Source organism: Varroa destructor, unplaced genomic scaffold (assembly GCF_002443255.2).
Source record: "Varroa destructor unplaced genomic scaffold, Vdes_3.0 BEIS01000002.1, whole genome shotgun sequence".
NCBI classification, from domain to species: Eukaryota; Metazoa; Arthropoda; class Arachnida; order Mesostigmata; family Varroidae; genus Varroa; species Varroa destructor.
Window position 1 is genome coordinate 24,687,247 of NW_019211455.1, and position 24,044 is coordinate 24,711,290.

At 37.6% G+C, this 24,044-nt stretch overlaps 1 protein-coding gene across 2 annotated transcripts; it reads left to right on the forward strand.

Annotated features, from left to right (window-relative positions):
- Positions 1-11,129: 11,129 nt before the first annotated feature.
- On the forward strand, positions 11,130-22,456 carry Gdh (glutamate dehydrogenase, mitochondrial). 2 transcript variants are annotated; one of them, XM_022792855.2, is made up of 8 exons: positions 11,130-11,372; positions 12,226-12,252; positions 17,958-18,118; positions 18,591-18,831; positions 19,018-19,206; positions 19,420-19,566; positions 19,807-20,126; positions 20,342-22,456. In XM_022792855.2, the coding sequence occupies exons 1-8, from the start codon at positions 11,291-11,293 to the stop codon at positions 20,819-20,821; spliced, it is 1,647 nt and encodes a 548-aa protein (XP_022648590.1). In that variant the 5' UTR covers positions 11,130-11,290; the 3' UTR covers positions 20,822-22,456. The 2 variants fall into 2 exon arrangements, with proteins under 2 accessions (XP_022648590.1, XP_022648591.1); XM_022792856.2 differs by lacking the exon at positions 12,226-12,252.
- The last annotated feature ends 1,588 nt before the right edge of the window (positions 22,457-24,044 follow it).

Sequence of the window (24,044 nt, forward strand, 5' to 3'; positions counted from 1 at the left end):
GTTATATATTCATTGAGTATGCAAAGATAATATGTAATACCCATGACTTTGCGACTTCGAAGTAATCTTGAATGCGTTTTTACTCGTCACCAGCCCACCGAAAAGTCAGTCATGTTTCCATTGATTTCACTACTGCGTGCTAATAAGCCCAGAGAAATGCTCCGTTCTACTTCACTCTACACAAAATATGGTTATGATCCAGATTTACATCCTATCGCCCCGAATGCGTCATACATCTCTATACAAACGCCGTAAAGTGTTTGTTTAGTGTAGCAGTAGAGCATGCCGTTATTAAATAACCGGCAAAAATATATTCACAATTTGCCAGTCAGTTTTGACGCCTTTTCGAGAAAAACTAAACGAATAAGGGTATAGTCTTCGAAAACTCAGGCTGCAACTAATTACGTTTCAAGCGATCATTTTGATAACAGTATCACACTTCTCTTTCTTCGTTCCGCCATTAAAATAACATATGTTTATTTTTCTTTCAAATCATCGTTTGTTTGGGTAGTTTATAGGTAGAGAGGGTGTGTACTTAAACCGATTCACTTATTATATATCATGTGACTCGTACCTCAGACTTCAGCCATTTCTCCAGTCTTATATAGGATAAATACGAACACTAATACTACCTAGATGTACTAGGGATATCCCAAATAATGAACGTTGACTATAGCAGGTAACCTAATGCCGATCTAATATTTTTTTTCAAGTACCTTTATTAACTGTTCGTTTATTATCTTTATTAACTATATAACTATTCGTCTATATATGCGTGACTACATACACTGAAACGGATTCAAAAATATGTGTTGTTATAATCAATGTATTTCCAGTTCCAGCCAGCTGAATGTATATGATATATTAAAGCGGCTGATTAATCAACATTATTGAAAACTTTTTAATTAATCACATTCCCGATACCTTCCCGGGTATGTTTTTGGGTTAGCAGCGGCACGCGACTCTCGTAGTCCGCATTGTGGATAAGTGTATAGTGCAATTCGCTTCTTGACGCTCCATGTAAGCCCAAAGCAAGGCAACAACCTTAGGGATGTTTATGGGAGCAGCGTAGAAGGACGGGCTTCGACGCCCAAAGCGACTCGCGCGTAAACGTCCTAAAGATCCTTTTCCGCTGGAGAAGAAATAGACGTAAGCCGCCTTTCAAAACTCCAAGCCGGACAAACCGAGCGGTTTCATTAACAACGACTTTTTGAAGGTTTATCGAAAAATACGCTTTTGAAACCGTGAAGCAATTCGAACAACGGCTGCGTCTGGAACCTCACATATCGGAGCCATCGCGCGAGCGGATTGGCCGCGTGCCGGATGGATATTGGGACAAAAGCTGCAATTCGTCTGATCAAGCTAAATTAAGTACGGGCCAAATAACACACGTGAAGTTCGTGTCAACTGCCGAACTACGCCGCAATATTTTAGATACGAAAGGTTACCGAAGCATCCTGAACTCAATTAAGACAGCATTGCTTTTATACGATGGTTTATTGAAATGGCTTTCTTCTCATGATAACAGGTAGCTGCCTAATCGTCACTGTTATTACTGGCATCGTGTAACACCAGCGCAAAGGTTGTAGCCGGTCTGTCGATCTGACAGATGCACAAATAACATCAACGGCAGCAATTGTCTACTCTTTGCTAGACTGCAGTGAAAAAAAGGACCTCGGATAAGTACGCCTCTGCGTTTACATGTCTATTGAAATAGCTATTTTATTTATGGTTACCTATCTTAGCTATCGCTGAACTTAACTGATGCTTGACGTTACTTAAGTTCACGCATAGTGGAATAGACAATAACAGTTATTGAGTTTCTGGGCATGTTCGCCCAGAGAATAAAATCGTGTAGCCGTATGTTTGTATCATGCGCGCGAGGTCGGCGTGCCTAAATCAACTATTTCATCGAATTCGATATCGAAACGAATGGCGTTGACTATTGATAAGATTTTCTTTCCCTCTGAAAGTGAAGAGGTCTGGTAGAAGTGCGGATTCACAGCTATGGAAAACTGAACATCATTACGTAGCACTGCCAAAATGTCTAGTAGACCACAAACAGGCAGGGGGCGCTGCACATAGATAAGTAAACACTTTCGTACGCAAATCAAAAACTGGTTCCACTTCTATCGAGTGTTCAGAAGAAGACCCACGAGGGCAATTTTGCGTCAACAAAAATCATACGAAACATGTGTAAACATGTATGTCATAAAAAAAAAGGATCGTTTTTATATGAACCGGCTCATTCGCATCAGGCTGCTGCCTTATTGTCTGGACTCACTGTCCATATTTAGCTACACGCTAAATAGTAGTAGGTGTTAGCTAAGTAAAGTAATCGTATCTGCTCGTCTATAGTTCCAATACGTTACACATATAAACTTCCACTGTGTGTGTGTGTGTGTGTGTGTGTGAGTGTGTGAAATGTATTTCTTTTTCATAAATCGTATGACCAACAATACACAACTTAACCGATAAACTAGCTTTGAAATATACCAGGTCTAAATCGAATGCAAATACCAACGATGAGGAATATTTGATATGACCATCTAAAGAGAATATTTTGCGGCTTGTCGTTTTTACTACATTTACAAACATGAAATTTAGCCCACCTATAATACTACTTCGTCTTTAGAATGAAACCATTATATATAGAAGCCTACGAGTAATGCGCTGCTAAACACAGAAACGATCGCAATGCTTCTCCTTTCATGTTCAAGTCAAAAAAAGCTTCGAATACTAACGTCTATTTTTTTTCCGACAATTGCGCGTTTGACCTTTTTTAATATTAAAACGATTTGAATCTGAAACTTTCACAAGAATTCTATGGAATAGATCAATATATTTACTTTATTCTAACGATAATTTTCAAAGTTCAATATTGATTGTCTAATATCTTTTAGGCGTATACATCGAAGGATTCTAACTGCTTGGATATTTATTTGTAGGATATACGTAGACTATGGTTAGTCCCTCCACCCGCATGTGTCCTTATCTATTCGCAAGTTATGCTTTTTCAGCCATTCATTTAAGCATGAGTTAAATTCGTGTTGACAACTTAATCGGCTCAGAATATACTAAAAAGACTTTAAATTTCCCAAGTTAATTCGTTAAGTGAAAACAAAAAAAGCAGTCGTATTGCTAATACATATATATATATATATATACAGATAGGCTATTTCAAAGGCGTCACTACAAGTGTTACATCTACGGTATAACTTGATTGAGCCCTTAATAGTAAAAATTAGCAAAATAAAATATTTATTTGAAAAAACGTTAAATTATGACTTCGAAAAGGCCGTTTACAGATGAGCGGTGATTAGTAGCGTATATTTTTCTAATGACAGCAAGTTCCCTGATAATAACATCATAATCATGTGCAGTTATCGCCTCTCTAGAAAGGCCGAAATATGATAGCTTGCGAACTAGACCGACCTTATATATTCTATATATACGAGGCACCCATTGAGCATGCAAATTCATTTGAAATCTTAGTATGACCAATATATGAGAAACCGATAAGCTGAATTGATGTGCTAAGGATGCTGCCACGGCCATTCTCAAATAGAAGTTTTAGTTAATATGAATAAAAAAAAAAAGCGGCGCATTGGTAATATAAAAAGCATGTAATGATCTACGTACGTCAAGCATAAATAAATAATCTTTAAATTGAATTTATTAACTGAACCCTTGCATTATTAGTACTATTAACTATCAATTGCACTATTAGGGATCCTGGCCGAAGTGTTTACCTTGCCCATACGTACAAGAGCTCGCTTATGGCTCTGGTACAGGCCAATTTATCAGCTGCGTCTGCAAACAATAGTCCATCTCATGTGTACGCAATTTTTTTTTTTAGTAACAAGTTCACAGCCGTTTGGACGGCCCTTATCGAGTAACAATAACTGTAGCACATAATGGTATTGAATGCGCGAACCATTATATATAAGACCTATTCTCGATCGATGACGATGAAGAGATGGGGGCTTGAGAGTGATCACTTGTGTAAAATGTCGCTACAATGGGTAGTTGTGAAGTGCAATGCCTGTGAATCAAAGCTCCTTCGGGTCATATCTAAGTAGCGTCTAGGTACGACTCGATGCCTGCCATTCTATGAAAATTACTCATGCGCTATGGCAGTTGGAACTGTATCCAACATGGTTAGCTACCCATCGATTTTCAACTAGTTTCTTCGAAAAAAAAACTGATTTGTATTTTCACAGAGAAAGAAATCACATCTGAGAATGTTAAAAAATTAATTAAATATAAAAAAAGTACACGAAGCTGCTGCCGGACCCCTAAGCTGTTAACATATGCTTAATTTTCTATTAATACGCTTTTTCGCACAACCAATAGGATGTGTACATATTAGTAGTGACTTCAAAATATATAACTGCAAGGCCAAAAAGTTTGATTAACTTTTTTTTTATTAGTTCGTTCGTTCGTTCTCTTATCTTCTAGATAGATAGCTACTGTTTGCGCGGATGCCGTTTGTTCCTAAGATGTAGACTGCTTGGCACTGAACATACATATCCGATTCTTCAAAGCCTAAAACAATTATTAGAAAAGTGAATGCAGAGTCATTTCCGTGACGTATTTTCCCAATACATGTTTGATATTCGGCTTTCATACTTGCCACATATAAATCTCTAGAAATGTTCTAACCTAAGCGCCACTTTTTTAAACTTTTATTATACCTTATCGGGTCTCCTTCACCGTTCTCATTTGCGATTTGAAAATTGACCTGACCCATATTAAACATGTGTTTATGAAAAAATTTGCCATCATCACGATCATTATGAACAGAAAGTAATAAAAAGTTCTCGCTTTAGTTATGCAGTGCCCTGGTATAGTAACAGCTTGCTTGATCCTCAAAGTGGTTTTGGATTTTTGTCTGAGATCTCTTTAATAAGTGCTGATAATAATTTAGCTGAAAAAGAAGAGTCGGCATCTCTTCCTTTGGTCACAGTCCGAATAAACCGTTTTCTCATTAACCTGAATTGTTGAAGCACACTTTTATTGATATTAAAAATAAAAAAAAAAACAAATACTGATTCATAGTGTCGATTCTGTGTCAACAATTTTTTTTCGGAAACGTTTGAGCCACTTCGTTGGCTATATTTATTTTGTACGAAACAAAAAAAATGAAAAAGTATTTGAATGAAGTTCCGATTATAATTTAATCGACTAAAGTATATCAAAGGAACATAAAGCATAACTCGAAAACACTTACGTATATACAGTACATGGAACACTGTTTATTTAATTTTACTCCATGAAACAGACAGCGCCTTAATAATGTAATTTTTTATAATTATTTATAATTTAGTAATAAGCCCTAATAATAGCCCTAGCTATAACTATAGCTAAATCAAATAGAGGGATCACACTTGTTAGTATTTCTATGACTAAACTGAGCACGAACTTCTGTCGAACGAATGTCTGAACTTTTAAAGCGAGATCTGTTCGACCATATATAATACATTAATTTCTTATATGTCTCGTTTTTGTGACATAAGTATTGCCTAAAGTGCAGGAATCAAAATAGTGGTGTATTACTATTGAATTTAAGGTCAATATCATAGATCTTTGTAACTTCCGGTACAATTTATTTTGTACCAGTCAAATGCGATATACCTCGACTAAATTGGTATAAGCAAAGGCAAATTGATTCGCTGGCGGAACGGCACTTATAACGATGCGTATGTTCTCATGAAATTTACAATAAAAGGATTATTATATCTGAGCGAACTTTTGACATTGTTAGTGTGGTTATGAATTGTACAATATGATCATACAATAATTTGCATATTTCAGTGCAAACATACATGTCGAAAGTATATTAACAATTATAAAATATTATAAATATATAAAAACTATATTACATTATATACGGCGGAATTATACCTTTAAACATCTAATCTCTAGTAGGGTAAAATTGCATTGTACGTAGTGGGCCAGTAGAGAACAGTACACTAGAAAGCCTGTAACAGCCTCGCAGTCAGCCTGAACTCCTTTTGCTAGAAGTTCACCGGTCCGACTAGGCCGAGTATTCGTACTCCTTAACTATACCTGTAGAATTAGTTAATACATTACTCTGTTACAGCTTTTGGCACAACCGCGGCAACTGATATTGAACTTACAATTTCGCACGTCAAATAGGCTGATTTTGGCCATTCTGCCAATATGACTAAACGGTGATTTTCTATTTGTTCGAAGCGGACACTTAGAATTCGCATATGGTTAAGGTAGATTAGGGTAGTAACTAAAAAGAGAAGCAACGCTAACATGTCTAAAAATACAATAATAAGTTCAATACATTATTTTAAAAAAAAAAAAAAGAACAATCCAATAGCTAGCATACATTACATATAGATAGCATTTGGCTAAATACCTACCCCCTTTGCCTCTGTATCTGCCTGTTTTTAGTATGTTTTGTAACTGATCGGTAAGTTTGCGGTGGTAACGAGATACCGATTTATCGTACCGGGTGTACTATTCCCATCTACTTCAGCAACGGAAAATGAAAATCCCATAAATGAAAGGTACTTACCATCGTGCCAGTAAACGGCCAAGGTAGAAACCAATACTACGGCCCCGTGGTACATTTTATTCAACGAAACCACGAGCAACTATTTCAAAGCTGTGGTCTTGAAGATTGCGCCTTTTGTGAAAGAAAAAATTATACCAGAAAACCATTCTCCTAACGGCTACATCATCATCGCTTCAAATTTACGGTTGATTAGAGTTGATTAATTGAAAAATATTGGTTAAGTTTTATCGTATCGGATTAACTTTTCAGCAGCAATACGTTTCCAAAATAGGCTCCTCGAAACGAGGATCATACAAGCGTTACTTACAATTTGTATTACTATTGATAATGTTGATTATGATCTATGAATATTGATCATAATATTTCTAGTATAATAATTTTTTACATTCCCAATCATATCGTCTGAAGTAAACGTATTAGCGTTAGTAGTAAAATGATGACACGTGTTTGCAAACAGGATGCTAGCAAATAACTAAAAAATCTACTTTTTCAAAGAGCCTACTTTCGATCGCTAAAATTTTACGTGATCATGGAGTATGCACTGTAGAAAGTTTGTTTCGTATTTATTGCAGAATCGCTTTTGTGTCAGAAAGCTAGCAGACTTTATCACTGTTAGCCTAAAGTAATATGTTCATTTGAATAGAGAAAAAATGCACTATGTCGCGCTGTAAACAGAGGTAGTGTCAACTCAGGCGCGATGCGGTGCATTTTGTTGATAAACTATACGCCGCATAACTTCAAAAATGTTGCCATTTACAGGAATATCTAAATCGTTAGAAAATCTGTTGTAGCAGGTGTTTGCTGTCACGGCACCCGGATCAGGTGCCTTATACGAATCGCTGATCCGAATGTCTGTGCAACAAAAACCAAGAATAACTTAATTCTCGATTTCGTTGTTTTTATATATGTTATATGCATAAAAGTTAAACAATGACGTAAAGTATTGCTGCAAACGGTTAGCTTCAGTACGAAACGACGAGTTTGTACGCACGTCAATCTCAGATTCGCAGCGCGTTAAGTGTTCCGCAAAAGCGGGACTGTATCCTATCGGCCATTGCCCCGCAAGTTAAAAGTGTAACAGCGGAAAGAGATACTGCTAATTCTAGTGGTGACACGGACTTCTATGGACCCGATCATCATCACGATTTGCTTGGTCACGTCGTGTACATACAAACCTACTTGGACAATCAGGCCTGTCTTGTTCCAGGCTCATTTTATATATTGAGCCCTGTGTTGAATTCGAAAATATTCCCTTAGTCCCAAATATTGAATTTTCATATCTGTCTAGCTCCCGAATTTGATGGAGATACCTAATAAGTTCGGTCTAAATCGTTGGAAAATGTTCTATGTTTAACAGCCGCTGCTTGTTACTGAAATGCTGGGGGTAACACAAACAAGAGGAAATAGAAGAAAAATAGAGTCTCACCTAAAACAAAGAGGCGGGCTTAGCATCCGTTATTTGCTGAAAAAGGCCGATCCTAGCAGAACCTCGGTGCCTACTAGATACTACTTCGATAACACCATCTAACGAAGAAGAAAAAGGCTATAACTCTAAGACAATATCGGAGAAAAGGTCATCTATATAGCTAGAATTTGTACATACAAATGTTTATTTTGTAAATGCTGAAATCTAGAAATATTTACTTTACATGCTTTCATACGAATGAATATTTGAACTTTTTATACGATAAAACTATTCTCTAGCGTAGCCGATTCATATTACACCGTATATACCGATATACAGCCGTATTTTTTCTCAGGACGCCAATATTGCGACAAATATATAGATTTTTGCAACTCCTAAGTAAGTCTTTCAATGAGCACAAAGTTAACGAATTTGAGAACGTTATAAGCAATCATCACCGAGTTGATTGTCGATGAGTCGAACTTTCGCTGTTCGGTGCACAGCGTTTTCGCATTTAGCGCCAATTATGGTTTTCCCCATTCATAAACAGTAATTGATTAATCTCACCATTTACATGATTGCGATGAGAAAGTGTTAGGTAAACAACTTTTAACTGCTAAATCGAGCTCTACAAAACGCAAGACAAAATAATTCCAACTGAACACCTTGATCCGCTATCCGTACAAAAATAGCTTGTGTAGACCAACGTCACGTTACTTTTTCTGCCCACTATGTAATTTTCTGCAAACTGTAGAATGGGCTTTAGCTGCGGAACGGGACCTGACATGATTGGACAAACATACATATATATATATATATATATATGAGTCAAGATCTCGGAGGCGGTGTGTTGAAGCTCAAGTGACGCAGGGCCAAAAGCGACACGTTCATAGATTATTGCAAAATTTTTCCAAAATAATTTCAAGCAGCTATATACAGATACCTAAAATAAATAGACCTGGCAAAGATTGAAACAAATCCCGTGACATGAAATAAAAAAGAGTAATACTCACTTTAGGGTCGCTTCAGCATCGAGGAGCACATTAACAAGCTCTACCTGTTTTTCCAAGTACCTTACCTCCACCTAAAAAACCGATTTATCATGCCTGCACGTGCATACTTCCACATATGGGTGGTGCTCTATTTCTGTTCAAAATAGGTCGCAGTAGACGTACCTGCAAACTAGCAGATGTATTCGTTTTGTATAGAGGAAACACGAAGCCTGAACTTGGTGCTCAGTTTCATACAACTACTATTATTATTCTTAGTAGGTTACACGGAGATGCTTACCACAACCATGAGATAGTGTGGATACCCGCTGTTCTTGTGATTGAGTGTAAAGTCATGCAGTTAGTTACTAGATAACACTATAACAATATGTACTTGTGTGGTTCATTTGTCATGTATGTCACGCCTCGTGTTTGGTTTACCTTCCAATTGGCTGAGGACGCTCTGAATGAACGATTTCGCACACTGACACGTTCGTAAACGAGTAGTATTTTCATTTACCCCATGGTAGCAATGCTACAAAAAGCATAAGCACGATGACATCATAGGAACTATAAGCTTTGTTCATTCGATAAAAACGCCATAAACAAACCAATTAACAGTGAACACAGTAATCTTACCTGCTCATTGTGTTTACAATTATGAATTCGAATTTCTCTTAAAAACTACCTCAAGTTTTTATTTCGAAAAACGCAAAACAAGTTCGACATTTATTCGCCGCCCATATACTATGCTCAAGAAGCTGGATACATGTATTATTGAATGTTGTATTTGTAGAAGTCAATAAGAATCCAAGTCTTTTCAGCTATACAGTAACGAAATGCTATAGACTATCGCAAGTAATCCGTACATTTCCCTTTTGCAAAACAAGGCAGAAGCTACAATCTATTACTTGTTAACAAACAGTGACGATATCGACTATCCAAACGTGTTGTTTCAAATGATCGTCTTATGCATAACATTTGGTACTGATCAACTTTATAAAAAAGTTATTAAAGAATATAATACGTTGACGAATTTCCAGTATATGTAGTATAGTTATTGGTGGTATTATGTAGTCTCGAGCACGTATTATCAAAACACAAAAATAATTAAGTTGCTTGCTTAATCATTGGCTAAGTGAGTTAACACACAACAGTCGTCGTCACAATTTCTGTCGCCAAAAACCTTAAAAACGAAGCTCGAAAATATAATACGACACTTTGGCTTAAAGTGTACAATGATATATACTAAGCTTAGATCTATTTTTTTTTTTTACTAGATAGGTTAATTTTTATAACTAACCATCGATGATATTTTGTTCTATTAGACCTGTAATGATACTGGCCTGTATAGTCGCAGAAAATTCTCGCGTAGCTAGCCCTCATCTTATGTAGCTCAATATCAGAACACATCTAAAACGTATTGTCTTTTCAATCTGCCATAAAGAATGTTATATATATATAAAAGCGATACATTCGTAGAAAGGTAAGTGCGTTATTTTTCCCATTCATGCCATTCAAGAAAGGAAAAATACTTAGCTGTATAAAGGGGTTCTAAAATTTGATAACAATAATGATATAATCAATTCACTATGACTTGTAAATAAGGTTTTTACCTACATTTTTTTTTTTAAACTCAGAGACAAAAACAGAGCACTTTTCAATCGTAAATATTATAGAGATTAAGAATCAGTAATTCCTGCGTAAACGGCATATTGCTGAAAAAATGCCCTTTAACCCATGCTAGTAGGTGGCCAATTGACTGTGTCGTATTCTTGCACGGCCATATTGTATCCGTATATTTAAGTGAAGAAAAAAATGCTTCCATAGGGTTTAAGTAAAGGATGTTCTAGCAAGAATTAATCACTTAATTAGCATTGTGTTTGTGAAAAAAAAAAGCACAAGCGGTGTTGCGTATACGCATGAAAATTCAAAAGCAACTACCCTGTAGGCTTAGTAACTACATACTATCTGTCTCAACCCCGATCTTGGTTAGTATAAGATAAAGAACAAAAGTTCCTGACTTGGCGATTGATTTATGATGATGGCAAGAATTAAACAATATGTTCTTCAGCCTCACATAGTTAATATTATAGTTCAATATAATACCGCGCGCGTAGTGCCCAGTCATTATTTTTGCGCCCTCTCGTCGACGGCGTCTCTTGAATACTTCTATTCATTTGGTGTGGTATCGACAGACCGTACCGGTTGTGGATTGTGGTTAACAGGCGCTCCGCGAACGCGAGAGAGCCCAGTGGAGGTCGTTTTGTGGTGAATCGAGGGTGGTAGTGCAATTTCTTAGTTTTGGCAGATTCGGGGCCCAATAGGCCAACTAAATTGAGGATGCTTCATCAGGTGTTCAGACAGGGCCTTTTTAGCCTACGGTCGACGTGCGCCGTTCAAATCGGCGCTAGGGCTTTATCCGGTAAGCGACCTATGTATTTCACAATTATATAATTCCACGTTACCCATGCGGAGCCTCTTCGCTCCTATAAAGCGCCCTTTAAATATCGCACCTCCGCCAGACACAGTGAGAACGTCATGTGGCAAGACTCCTCAGTGTCGTGCGCCATTTGGCCCACGTTCGCAGGGTAGGGCTTTAGCATTTTTTGGTTTAGTAGCCATCGGTCGCGAATTGAACACTGTCTCTCTATCTATCTATATATATATATATATATATGCAGTTACAAAAACATTCTGATTTTCTCTCTCGAGAACTGCCTGGAAATGCATCACAACTGTAATAATACGCTTTTACCGTGAACCGTACGAAACGATAGTTGGGTGGGATGACGAAAATGTAACTATTAAATTCTACAAAGTACTACTAAATTCTACCTATATTGAGATATAGGTAGAGATAGTATTCTCTCAAAAGGTCGTTTCAGACAATCCTGAAATTAACCAATAAGACGATGATGAATTAGTTGGTACTGTATTATCACATGCCGTAGGCTCTGTCAATATTTCCAAAAAAAGTTCTGCTCCTCTTGCAAAAGCGACAATCCCTTATTTTGCATATTCTTCAGCATAAGAGCCATAGTGTAATAGATAGAAAGTTCTGTTCTCTACTTATGTTTCAATATTAGTGCACTATCTGTAACAAAAAAAAAGCTATTTAAATAGATAAAAATTTCGATTCTACATAGCAATTTTGAGTTAGCTTCTCGTTGCTTTAAAGTGCATAAAGAGCGTAGATTCGTAACTGTAGCTATGAGACCTAATTAAACTAAAAACGAACCGATGATACTGAACGTATATCGTTTGTGTCTTTGCAGTAAAGGAGACCACGAGTTTCGAAAAAGGTTTGCGTCGTTTTTTGTTTAAATTCTAGGTTATTTGCGGGATAAAACCTTGTCGCAGTGCACAAAACAGATTTAAGTTCCATTGTCGTTCCGCGGTTAAAACTACCCGTCTTTTATATATATTTTTCGTTCGCATTTTGTCAAATGCTTAGCAATGTGGTCCAGGCTAGCAATAATTTAATATAGTGCTATTGTGGGACTAACCAATGAAACGATCGGAGAGATGCTTGCCCGTAAATTACACTAACGCCGAAGTTTCTTTGTAACTTCCTTCGGATTATCCATACTAATTTAATTGAAACCCGGAGACAAACTGAATAATGTATGAGAAACAATTTATACATCACTACCCAATTGGCTCTTAAGGTATATTGTGTATAAGAAATTTTCGTTAGAAATCGTAGTTGTTTAGTTTCCAGTGTTCCAACCCAAACGCATTTTTCTAGGTTAGAGAAAAGCTACTGTTTTATGGGGCCTGCGCACCAATGAAAAGCAGATTATACCCGTCACATAAAAATGCATCTCTTTCTTAAAAAGTTCGCATATTTAATATTTTTATGCCAATATATCATATCAAAAAATATAGTGGCTGTTATTTTCCAATGGCTTTTAAAATTTCGCTTTTACAGAAGTTGTCGGTGCGTTAGTATACCTTTCGAGGCTCTTTGAGATCAGCACAAACAGTTTCCTTGCTTATAGCCAACAATTTTTTTGTAGCTTCTATTTGCCCTATTCTCAGGGCCATTGAGGGAGCAGCATATAAAAATATGGAAAGCATCCAATTCCTTTTTTTTTTTGAGAGTCCATCGTCTAGGACGGATGCGGTCCGATATAAAGGAAAGTAACGGCTGTCATCACGTGCAACTATTTTTTTTAGAATGCCTCCTTTTTTTTTTATTATTATCATTTGATCGATTTTGTCCTTAGTGAAGAAAAGGTTCATTATTTTACACCCTTTGGTTAGTTGATTATGTATGGAAATATTGTTACTGGTAATAGTTTGAGCGTGTACATTGATCTTTTCCTGTTTTTCCAAGCATGTTTTTACTACTTCGAGAGAGAAAGCTAGTGGAACAACTCAAGAATCGAATATGATGACAAACCAGGCTGTTGTTCGCAGTACGATTACTATATCGATATCATTTAATTTACTAATATTTTTAATTCATTTCAGATATCGTCAAGTTTATAAAATAAAAAAAAAAAAGAAATCATTCAATACAGTTTGCCGCAACGCAATAAGTGTAACTTGTTAAATCTATGAGATGTTACAGTTTGTTTAACTTTCTTTGTCATTGAAATTGAATGGCACAGTGGTACTAACTGCTACTCACGAACTATTTTGTTGACGATTATAACAATCTCGTACCGTAACCCGCTTGATGACTACTGCCCTAAGATGTAATTGCTGTTTCTTAAGAGAGCGCCGCTCGATTTTCAACAGTTCAAGCTTCATTGGCAGACATACATTTAGCCCTTTGAACTAAGTTTGGCTACTATCAAGTTTTCGATCAAAGACCTTGACACTGTCCTTCCTAATGCCGATCGCCTGAACGCCTAGGCATGCTACAATCGAAAGTGTTGCCACTACTTCGATGCACTATTAGTGCCTATGCTACTCTTCTATATCTCGGGAGGTTATAGAAATGCCAATAATCTGTTATAAATCAACGTGGTTCGGTCAACCCATTATTCTCATTGTTATTGGTTGATTTCACGAGAATCCTCCCGTCCGATCATGAGCGCTCCGGCAAATTATCAAGATATTTACCAGTCTATTGCTTCTGTTTTATGATATATATCGTTTTTTTTTTCGCTTAATCTTAAAAATTTACTGCATTTAAACTATTACTATACTTTTTTGGTACAGGACCTCTTTTGTTTAACCGCACCGATATTTGATCGCAGTGTATGATTTCATGTCGTTTTTTTTTATTCTCTCTTCTGCTTCCGCAACAAGTCAATGTTTTTCTATTTTTCAATGAGCTATGATACCATTGCTATTCTTATTTAAATTGGCCGTGTCATAAGCTTTAAACGGTAAATCATAAGTGATCATTGTGCTGAAATATTTGGTCCTATGTAGTAGTCGTTCGCGCGTTGATTCACTCATGGGTCACCCTCGCGCCCTACCGTCCTCGCGTCTCTTTGCTCGTATCAGCGAGGCGCTAACGCCCACAACCAAAACGACCATGGCGCGGCCGAACTGAGACTGTTAAATAACCTTGCGGCTCACCACGGTCGTGGCCTTGAATGAATATACAAAACATTTGACGAGGAACACAGAATTGTTGACGAGTAAGAAGAGAGAAGCGTTTGCGACAGTCATAATAGAGCGATGTTACATAGCAGGGGGGGGGGGGGGGAAAAATTAAATAAAAGAAAGGCGAATGCGAACTGACCATTAATGCTCGATTGTAACTAACTTTGTTTGGTGCTGAATAATTAATTTATGTAATGGTAAAACATGAGCATGCTCTCCGTTATATACGCTATGCGGAGCAAATTTAAGTTGGGTCAGATCGTTCGAATGCGCCTGTGACGTTTTTGACCACCATCTAGAACGGATGCGATCTCACATATCCCTACAGAAAAATCATTTCTCAGAGATGGTAACTCAGCCACACTGTTTGCTACGAGAGTGTACCACGGCCGTTCCGTACCTAAAGCGGTTTATATCTGTATATATATATATATATAAACCTAATCTGATGGACTGAGGCTTTATGGAACGTAATATTGCGTGTTTTTTTAGAGAACTCGCATAAGGAGTGGTTTTACGCTAAAAACATACGGATAAAACTTCAGGAACGTGCATTTTGATCTTTTGTTGTTAAATGAAACAAGTTCAGCAGACCGATGGCCGATGGGCAGTAAGGACTACGTGATCGCTTGCTCTGTGTTTTCATGGATAGCAGTTTATCACTTATAAAAAAATACTAGGTTTTCTAGCCAACTATTTTTCACAATGCGTATTTGAAAGCTCTTGTTAATTATCGAATGAAAATTTTATTTCTAAGGAGGACATCTAATCTCTGGTGCTTTGTATCATATGACCTTCAATGGCGTATGATATAAACTACTGATCGTTGTTCACTTAGTAAAAACAATAGTTGTTTTTACTGTTCAATTAGCAAAATGGAATCCTTGCTAGTGACCGAGCTTGCTTCAAACACCTACATTTTTAAAAACGTTGCCGTCATTTTTTCGGGCAGTATGAGAAACGAAATTGGTGGTAAATAAATAACCCATGCAGTTAATATTACATTTTGAGTTCTCGTGTTGAATCACTGCAAAAATAAATATAAAAATAAAATCTGCAAAAATAACGGTAGTAACACCAACAAGTAATAACAGTAGTGAAACCTAAGAAGACGTTGATACTTCTATACGCTTTGACAAGGGTTCTGCTAAAGCTTTGATCGCTAACAGTATTGCTCACCAACACGAATTATGTGTTGGAAGCAACGGCCATTTTTCAGTTACTTCTATCCAGTTCAGTTGAACACTTACATAGTGTGCGTTTTTTTGAATGGCGTGTCACATTCAAGCCTATTAACATAGTATGATAAAAAGCAGTGCTTGTTAATTAGCGCCAGTAGGTTAATCCGATGGAATGAATGGTCGTGAGAGCTTAACCGAACGTACGAGAGGAACGCCACCTTGAGCCTGCGATGGACACTCGCCATGTGTCGTATCGTTTATACTGAACTCTATTAATCCTTACAAGTCAGTCAGAGGGTTTTTTTTAGCCTGCTAGTGCCAAATCTATTCTTCATATTATTATTTATTGGCTGTTGTTAAGAGGAGGTCAAGAATTGGGCGGATGTGAAAGCCTGCTAATCTAAAGGAAGCATTGTGGTCTGGGACGGACGTAAAACTCGAAACAGAGGATGTGAAGGTTGTACACTGTGATGTTGTTTCCCAGATGCATGACGAGAACGATATGGGTCTCTGTTTACTGCCTGCAGTTCCACTGCTCAACTGCCGCCCTCGTGAACAAGTTATAGCGGAATCTTTTTCGAAATAGAAGTTAGAATTGCAAAGAGAAGGCAATGTCCTCGTTTTGTAATGCATGAAGAGTGCTATCTATTATCGTCTAGCGTTGTTAGAAAAATATTCAGAAAACTGATGATAGTATCGGGATTGCTCCTATTCACCTGATCATAAACTATATAGAAATATATATGCTATTTTTTTGTAATATATCTTTGCTCAATTACATTTACTATTGAAGTAATTAAATTGTAGTGAACAATAATAGCTTCTCTTGCGTTCCTATTTGGATTTTTCGTTGAACCAAAGTGTCACAAAATTTTTTAGACGGTGTAATTCGCACAAATTATGTGCTTGGTCAACTTTGCAATTCTAGACGCATCGTCGTTAACTCAGACGCAAGCATCAAACAAAACGTTAGTATAAGGTGGCGATAAAAGGAATGCTTTCACAATAGCTAGAAACCTTTGGTAGCCGCCAGGGTTGTAAATACCTAAATAAACGTAAATGAAATGCAAACAACATGGTAGTCGAAGGCAGTGTGATAAAAGGGGGTATAAGCGGGCTTCTATGTTCACTGTTTCAGCGTTGTCACGGCAACTGGACTATAGGACTTGCCGGTCAATTGATTCGGTCTAATTAGAGGACACCTTGTAGCTTATCTTTGGAGGGCTATAAATAGCTTAATCGACAACATTTTGACGATGGAGGCCTTTTCTTAGTCGAATAAATCTCTTACAGTATATGGTAAATTCCCTTTTGAATTGCCAAAACCTCATGTATTCTGATCCACGAAAGTTGCGCGTATAACTACAGAGGATGATTTTCTTTTGACCAATTTTAGGTATGATCTTATTTCCTAATCTATTACACGTTGGACCTAGAGTTCAAAAAATATTTTAAGCTGAATTCTATTAGTCTATAGCAGAAACACTAAGTTATCTAATTAAAAAACGGCTTAAGCTGAAATTGAATCAGCAAAAATAACATCCGGTTGTTAATTTACTTGTTTTACCGTAGCATCAAACGAAGTCATAACTTGTTCCTGCAGCAATACTACCATAACCAATCGATTTATTTTTCGATTTGAGCAGTATATCGAAATGGAAAAATTAACCGAATGGCTCCACGAGCAAAGGCTTGAATTTGTTGTGTTTGTGCCCATTTTATAATGCGTCTATGAGGAGCTGTACATGGAATTCTCATAGAAAGGTTACTCTTGTCGCTGTTTGGAACTAAACTCTAATGTATGTCTTTACATATGTGTCTTTTTTAATGCCGATAGAACGCAAACGCAGTGATTGAGTAAAGAGTGCGAGTGCTCTAATTTTTCATTTCTCTGTCCCAATAACTAATTCTTTGACGCGGAACGAAATGGTTATGAGAATTGAATGTCGTCTGACGGTACAACCCGTTTTTACAATGACCAACCGAACAGGTAATAAGAACATGCCTATTACATGTCTGAATATATTTGGCCTATTGCGAGGAATTATGTTTAAAATTTTATTTACCCGGTCGCCAAGTTGCACAGAAATACAGAAGAAGATGCTTGTAAGTAGTAAGAAATACATCATTTTCTATACTACAAAAAGCTAAAACAGTACCATCATTATAGCTGTAATGCAGTGGCTTTTTCGAAAGCTTTCTCGTAAAGTAATCACTAATGAAAACTACCTTATGGGAATGCGTGTTCGCGTGTCTGACAGACCATAAGATACCCGAGCATCTTCAATATGTCACGGACGCGCAGAACCCTTCTTTCTTCCACATGGTCGAGTACTTCTACCATAAGGGCTGGCAGATCGTCGAAGATCAACTGGCTGAAGAAATAAAAGGAAAAATGACGCCAGAAGAGAAACGGAAAAAGGTACGTTAACTTATATGTTCTGCCCTTCATTAATACTTACGTCGTACCGTCCTGTCTTTCAATCGGTATTTTCTATCCACTTCTGCCAGAGGTTGTTTCGATTTCAAATAATTCAGTTTTAACGGTTAGGAGTAGGCGAGTGAAATAGCAGGACAGCAATATTTCAGTTCATGATTGATATGGCAAAATCTAGATTACCAATATTCAGATTGGTGTAGTAGTTCTAAGGGTTGCTTCTCTGCACCAACGATATTATATTATTAGTAGGCAGGTGTTTTTTAGTACAACAAATTCATTACCTAATACACATGGAGTCGCCAGTTGCGAAGCCGGACTCGGCTGGTTCGAGTTCCGCTGCAGAGCGTACGTCCCAGTAAATGTTAAGGTAATAATCTTAACATAAATGTCATTATCTCGCTAAATTGTTTCTGACCAAGGTTCCTGCATTTTCTCTCATTGCTTTTTGTCTAAGGTTCGTGGTTACCTAGAGTTGCTAGGTCCATGTCACGCGGTACTGGAGGTATCGTTCCCACTAAAACGTGACAACGGGGAATATGTTATGATTGAGGGATGGAGAGCTCAACACTCGCTGCACCGCACACCGTGCAAAGGAGGCATTCGTTACTCGACTGACGTATGCCTTGATGAAGTCAAAGCACTTTCTGCGCTAATGACCTTCAAGTGCGCTGTCGTAGATGTGCCTTTCGGTGGAGGTAGTTACTTAATTTCGGATAGGCTGTTTATGCTTAGGCTGTAACTGCGTGTTATTTAGTACTAAACACAAATTACCATCTGATATAGATTGCAAAATTTTAAACAAAGTAGTTCTGCATTTTTTTCTATGTTCTATTTATTGGACTATCTGTTTATATATCACATGTTTTGTGTGGTGTCGGCAGGCAAAGCTGGTCTGAGGATCAACCCACGCGACTTCAGTGAGCATGAACTGGAAAAGATCACCCGCAACTTTGCGTTACAACTATCGAAAAAGGGATTCTTGGGTCCAGGTGTGGATGTGCCTGCCCCTGATATGGGCACCGGTGAAAGGGAGATGTCCTGGATTGCCGACACGTATGCGCAGACCATCGGTATGTACCTCTTTATGAGTACTACAGTCTAGAAATACACAGAAATGTAAACCTTGTTCATATAGCAACTGCTGGCGTTTTCGGTGCGTATAAACGTGTACGAATTAAAAAATGTTCAGCATTCGATTGCGGTTCTCGCATAGCTTTGTGATGCTTAACCAGTATTTAAGTGTCTAGAATTTGCTACAGGTTATTTTTCTGTGAATATTTTAGGGCATTCGGATCTAAATGCTCACGCTTGCGTAACTGGCAAGCCTATCAACCAGGGCGGTATCCACGGGCGAGTATCCGCCACGGGCAGGGGTGTCTTTCACGGTTTGGACAATTTTATTAATGAAGCGTCGTACATGAGCCAAATCGGTAGGCCGTTATACAGTTAAATAACAACCTAACTGAGCACAATTTTGTTATCTATGCTGTCAAAATGATTCGATTAATTGTTAAAAACGGTTGCAAAGAAATAATAGCCCCTACGTTGTTCTGTGATAGATGAAGGTTAAGACCTTTTTGGGTTTATCAAACTACGCAGTTTCAAGTATTGCATTATAGCAATCGATAATTAATTAGTAAGGTGTTTTTCAATATTACGCTTTAAATTAGGCACAACTCCGGGTTGGGGTGGCAAGACGTTTATCGTGCAAGGACTTGGAAACGTGGGTCTTCATTGTACACGCTACCTGACACGTGCCGGAGGTCGCTGCATCGGAATTCAAGAAGTTGATGGGGCTATCTTCAATCCAAACGGTATTGACCCGAAGGAAATTGAGGACTGGAAAATCGCTAACGGCACGATCATGGGCTTCCCTGGTGCCGAGACCTACCAGGGCGAGAATATTCTTTTTGAACCTTGTGATATCCTTGTCCCGGCTGCGATGGAAAAGGTTATCACTAAGGAAAACGCTCACAAGATTCAGGCCAAGGTATGTACTAATAAACAACTACGGCCATTTAGTACGTAAATTCAGGCTGAACGCTAGGCCAATTTGAGTGCTGCCCTGTCAATCCACCGTCTTCATTTTACTTTTGCATTCACCATTTAGAAGTTACGCCCTTTTCTCTTTTGAGTTTTGGAAAATAATTTTTTTTTGTAAGTAGTTTTGTCAGTTGCGATCGTTTTGCATTTGTGATCTTACAGATTATTGCCGAAGCCGCCAATGGCCCAACGACTCCAGCAGCGGATAAAATTCTAATGGATCGTAACATTCTCGTGATTCCTGATCTATACATTAACGCCGGTGGTGTAACCGTTTCTTATTTCGAGTGGCTTAAAAACCTCAATCACGTCTCGTACGGCCGTTTGCTGTTCAAATACGAGCGAGAGTCAAACTATCACCTCTTACAGTCAGTCCAAGAGTCTCTGGAGAGGCGATTTGGTAAAATGGGTGGCCATATTCCCGTAACACCTTCCGAGGCATTCCAGAAAAAGATTTCGGGGGCGTCCGAGAAGGACATTGTCCACTCGGGTCTCGACTACACAATGGAGCGTTCAGCTCAGAGAATCATGCGGACGGCTCATAAATATAACCTTGGCCTCGACCTCCGTAGCGCCGCGTACGTCAACTCAATAGAGAAGATCATCCTTACATACTCGCAGGCCGGGCTCACCTTCACCTAGAAAGTTTTCTTTTGTGAGAACTTCTTTTCTTCCTCTCTCCTTCACATACTGCTATGTATCAACCCATTTTTCGCTGTACGTTTTAGCTCGAGCAACGTTTGCCCGGTGGCTCCCAGTCCCGTTTGTGTACCCATGAAGCAGAATTTAGGGTTAACCAAGACACACCGGCTGGGCGTTCTGGACGATGGCTGAATGCCGACCATAAGAAAGAAGACGACAAACTAGGATAGTAAAAAAGCGAAAAATAAATTATAATGCTTTGTTAGAATCAATAATAACGTAATAATCATGTTATGAAGAATGGAAATTAAAGAAAAACAAGATCATGCTAAATGCTAATGAAAGGATATATGCCGCTACAATAGCAACGGTTACACAGATATCATTGTGCAACATCCTTTCCACCCCTTATTAGTAAAAACAAGGATACGATGAAGAGGATAAGATAAACACATAACGCATGCATTGCAGATAATAATATAGAATTATTAACGATGGCTTATCAGCAATTTAGCTATGCCGTGTTTTACCATCCATTACCTCCATCCAGATGACAAGGAGAAATGATAAATCCTTTATTCTGGGTGATTCTGAGGTGTAGTCAATATACAATGGGAAAAGGAATTAAGTCTTGTTTAACGTAGGACGCTGGTGCCATAACATCTTGTGCCTTCGCGTTCTTTCAAATGATATGCAGCGTACAATATCGAGAAGGAAAAGGACGAGACTGAACGAGTTAGAATGAGCAGAGTGTGTCTTTATTCATACACTATCATTACTATAACTGATGAATCTGAAGATTTGATTAATTTGATTGCGACTGACAATAAACGCAATGTTTACTACTTTCAAACACAGGGTGTGCAATGCGGTGTAATTGAAGACGGCATTTATTGATGATACAACGAGTGACTGAATATAGGCGGCAAAAAAGAATGCCATAATAAAAACGAAAACAACCGATGGGGGTGTTTCTTGAAGTCTTGTAAAGACAAACATGGAGATTCTAATAAAGTTAGTGATCAATTAGCTGATTATGTAAAGAAAAAAGAGCTGAGAAGGTCTACATGATAAATTATTTTTATGCTTTACGACACACTACCACAGACTTGGGTTGACCAACCAAGGCAACCAAGTGACTTTATCAGGATGGGATATAGTACCTTATTCTCAATTTGAGACCCTCCATTTTGTTGTGAGGTAGATTGCTGATTGTTTAGTTCAGTGTTCTTCACGAACGAATTGATTGAACAATTCGGCTCCCTGAATCATTGAACACAAGGTAGTAAATTTTTTTGCTTTTTGTACAAAAAAATCTTCGCTCTTTCTAATCAATGCTGCGTCATTTCTAGATACGGCTGGCATGTTACTTTGCATCTGATATTTTTAAAAGTCACCTAATAGACAATTATTGATGAGCGGATCACGTTCATACGATGACTAACAGAAACATAATTCAAACACGAGAGGTACAACAAGCGACCGCGATGAACAATGTGTAAATAAATCCACCGCTAATGCTCCGACAAATTTGTTAGTTATATTCTGTTTACATGATATATATGTTTCAAGTGAAGACGCAACTCAAATGCAGTCTGGCACATGTACTAATAAACTGTTCGTTTGGAACCAGTATTGCTTTGCTGTTGACTGAGGAAGTAAAAGCATGTTTTTGCTCTGTAATCTCATTTGATTTAACAGGCAAGTTTGTGGTTTCATATCTTCCACGTTTGAAGCATTCGTCTACACCACTAATAAACTTGATATCGAAATTCCAAATGTATTCTAACCCATATTCTGAGCGATGCTTTCTTTGTAGTATTACAACTGTTTTGCTAGTATCTGTACAAATCTAATAATTTGCAAAGCACCGCAAAGTTTCGCTACATATTTACCTAATCGCTTCTCGGTTATTTGAAAACTCCAGAGAAATTAGGGCCAACAGAGGTACCCAATTTATTATGTATTCAAGGTCACACTCTATAATGTTTTCTTATCCTTAGCCAAACCCGTAAGCAACACCGTAAAAAGTGCATCTCCCTTGTACTGGGAATCCCAAATTGACATCTGATTAAATGATTGTGTATTTAGAAAAACACCATCAACAAATATCGATATATAATTTACTACAAGCCAGATAAAAAAGAGACATAATCAAATAAGGAAGATGCTTTTACGCTTTAAGCAAATTTATTTGCTTTTTTCCTTAATGCCTGTTTTTGTTAGCAAAATAGATTGATTAAAAGTTACACGTCTAGGAGTCTTTCATCCGTCCTTATTATACATGATCTCGAGGATGAATAGAATAATTGTTCAACTTTAGTCAAGTCATTTAAAGACGGAATTATGTGCATTTTGTCGTAGTTAATGTTTGTACCTCGAAATTAGACAGCTGGTAAGCATAAGTAGCGTCCGTTTTTTTAACTAATATGAACGGTAACGTTTCACTCGGAAATATGATCCTAATTTATCATGTATTTGGCGTCATACATATTTTTTTCTCATTTCTTAGCCAATATCGTTATTCAATTCCACTAGGAATTATCAGATCTAGTGTCACAGGGCTTGTTCAAAACATGATGATCCATCAATGTGGGGTCTGGAAAATACGATGAGAACAAAACAATTGTCCCCTCAAGCTTCTGTAGGACAAGTTTAACGACCTCTGCCATCTGTGGCCTCGCATTGTTGTCGAAAACGTTAACTTGTCGTTTAGGTATTTTCTGTTGGATATCCTCCTATACTTGATGCAACTGGCTCTATTGTTGACGATTTTGCTTTCTTACAGCATTTCCAAGTATATGAGATCCCTGCAGCCCTATCGAATCCACATTACAGCCTTTCCGGATTGGAACTTTGGTTTAACTTCGATTTTAGTGACACGTCCTAAAACCATAGCTGACCCTAGTGGAATGTACCCTCAAGGTCTATAAAAGCTTTGAACTTAACAGTGCCCATACTGCATACGGCACAAATGTTCCAGACTTACCTTAAAAGATGTTTAATCTTAACAAAAAAGGTGTGGATATTGTTTCTTTTTCACGTGGAATATCCATGTTTGAACCCTAAATTTGAAACAAAATCCGATTCACGACGTATTTAAACTGTAATATGCTTATAAAAGAAAATAGTTTATAATAGTTCTAATGCTCAACAACCTGTTAGCAAACATTACAATTTGTGTATTCAATAATTTAGAATGGTATTGTTATTACCAGATTTA

Coding starts and splice junctions, on each gene's coding strand:
- Gdh (XM_022792855.2), top strand. CDS start 11,291: ATGCTTCATCAGGTGTTCAGACAGGGCCTTTTTAGCCTACGGTCGACG. Junction 12,253..17,957: donor GACCACGAGTTTCGAAAAAG/GTTTGCGTCGTT, acceptor CGTGTCTGACAG/ACCATAAGATACCCGAGCAT. Junction 18,119..18,590: donor CAGAAGAGAAACGGAAAAAG/GTACGTTAACTT, acceptor TTTTTGTCTAAG/GTTCGTGGTTACCTAGAGTT.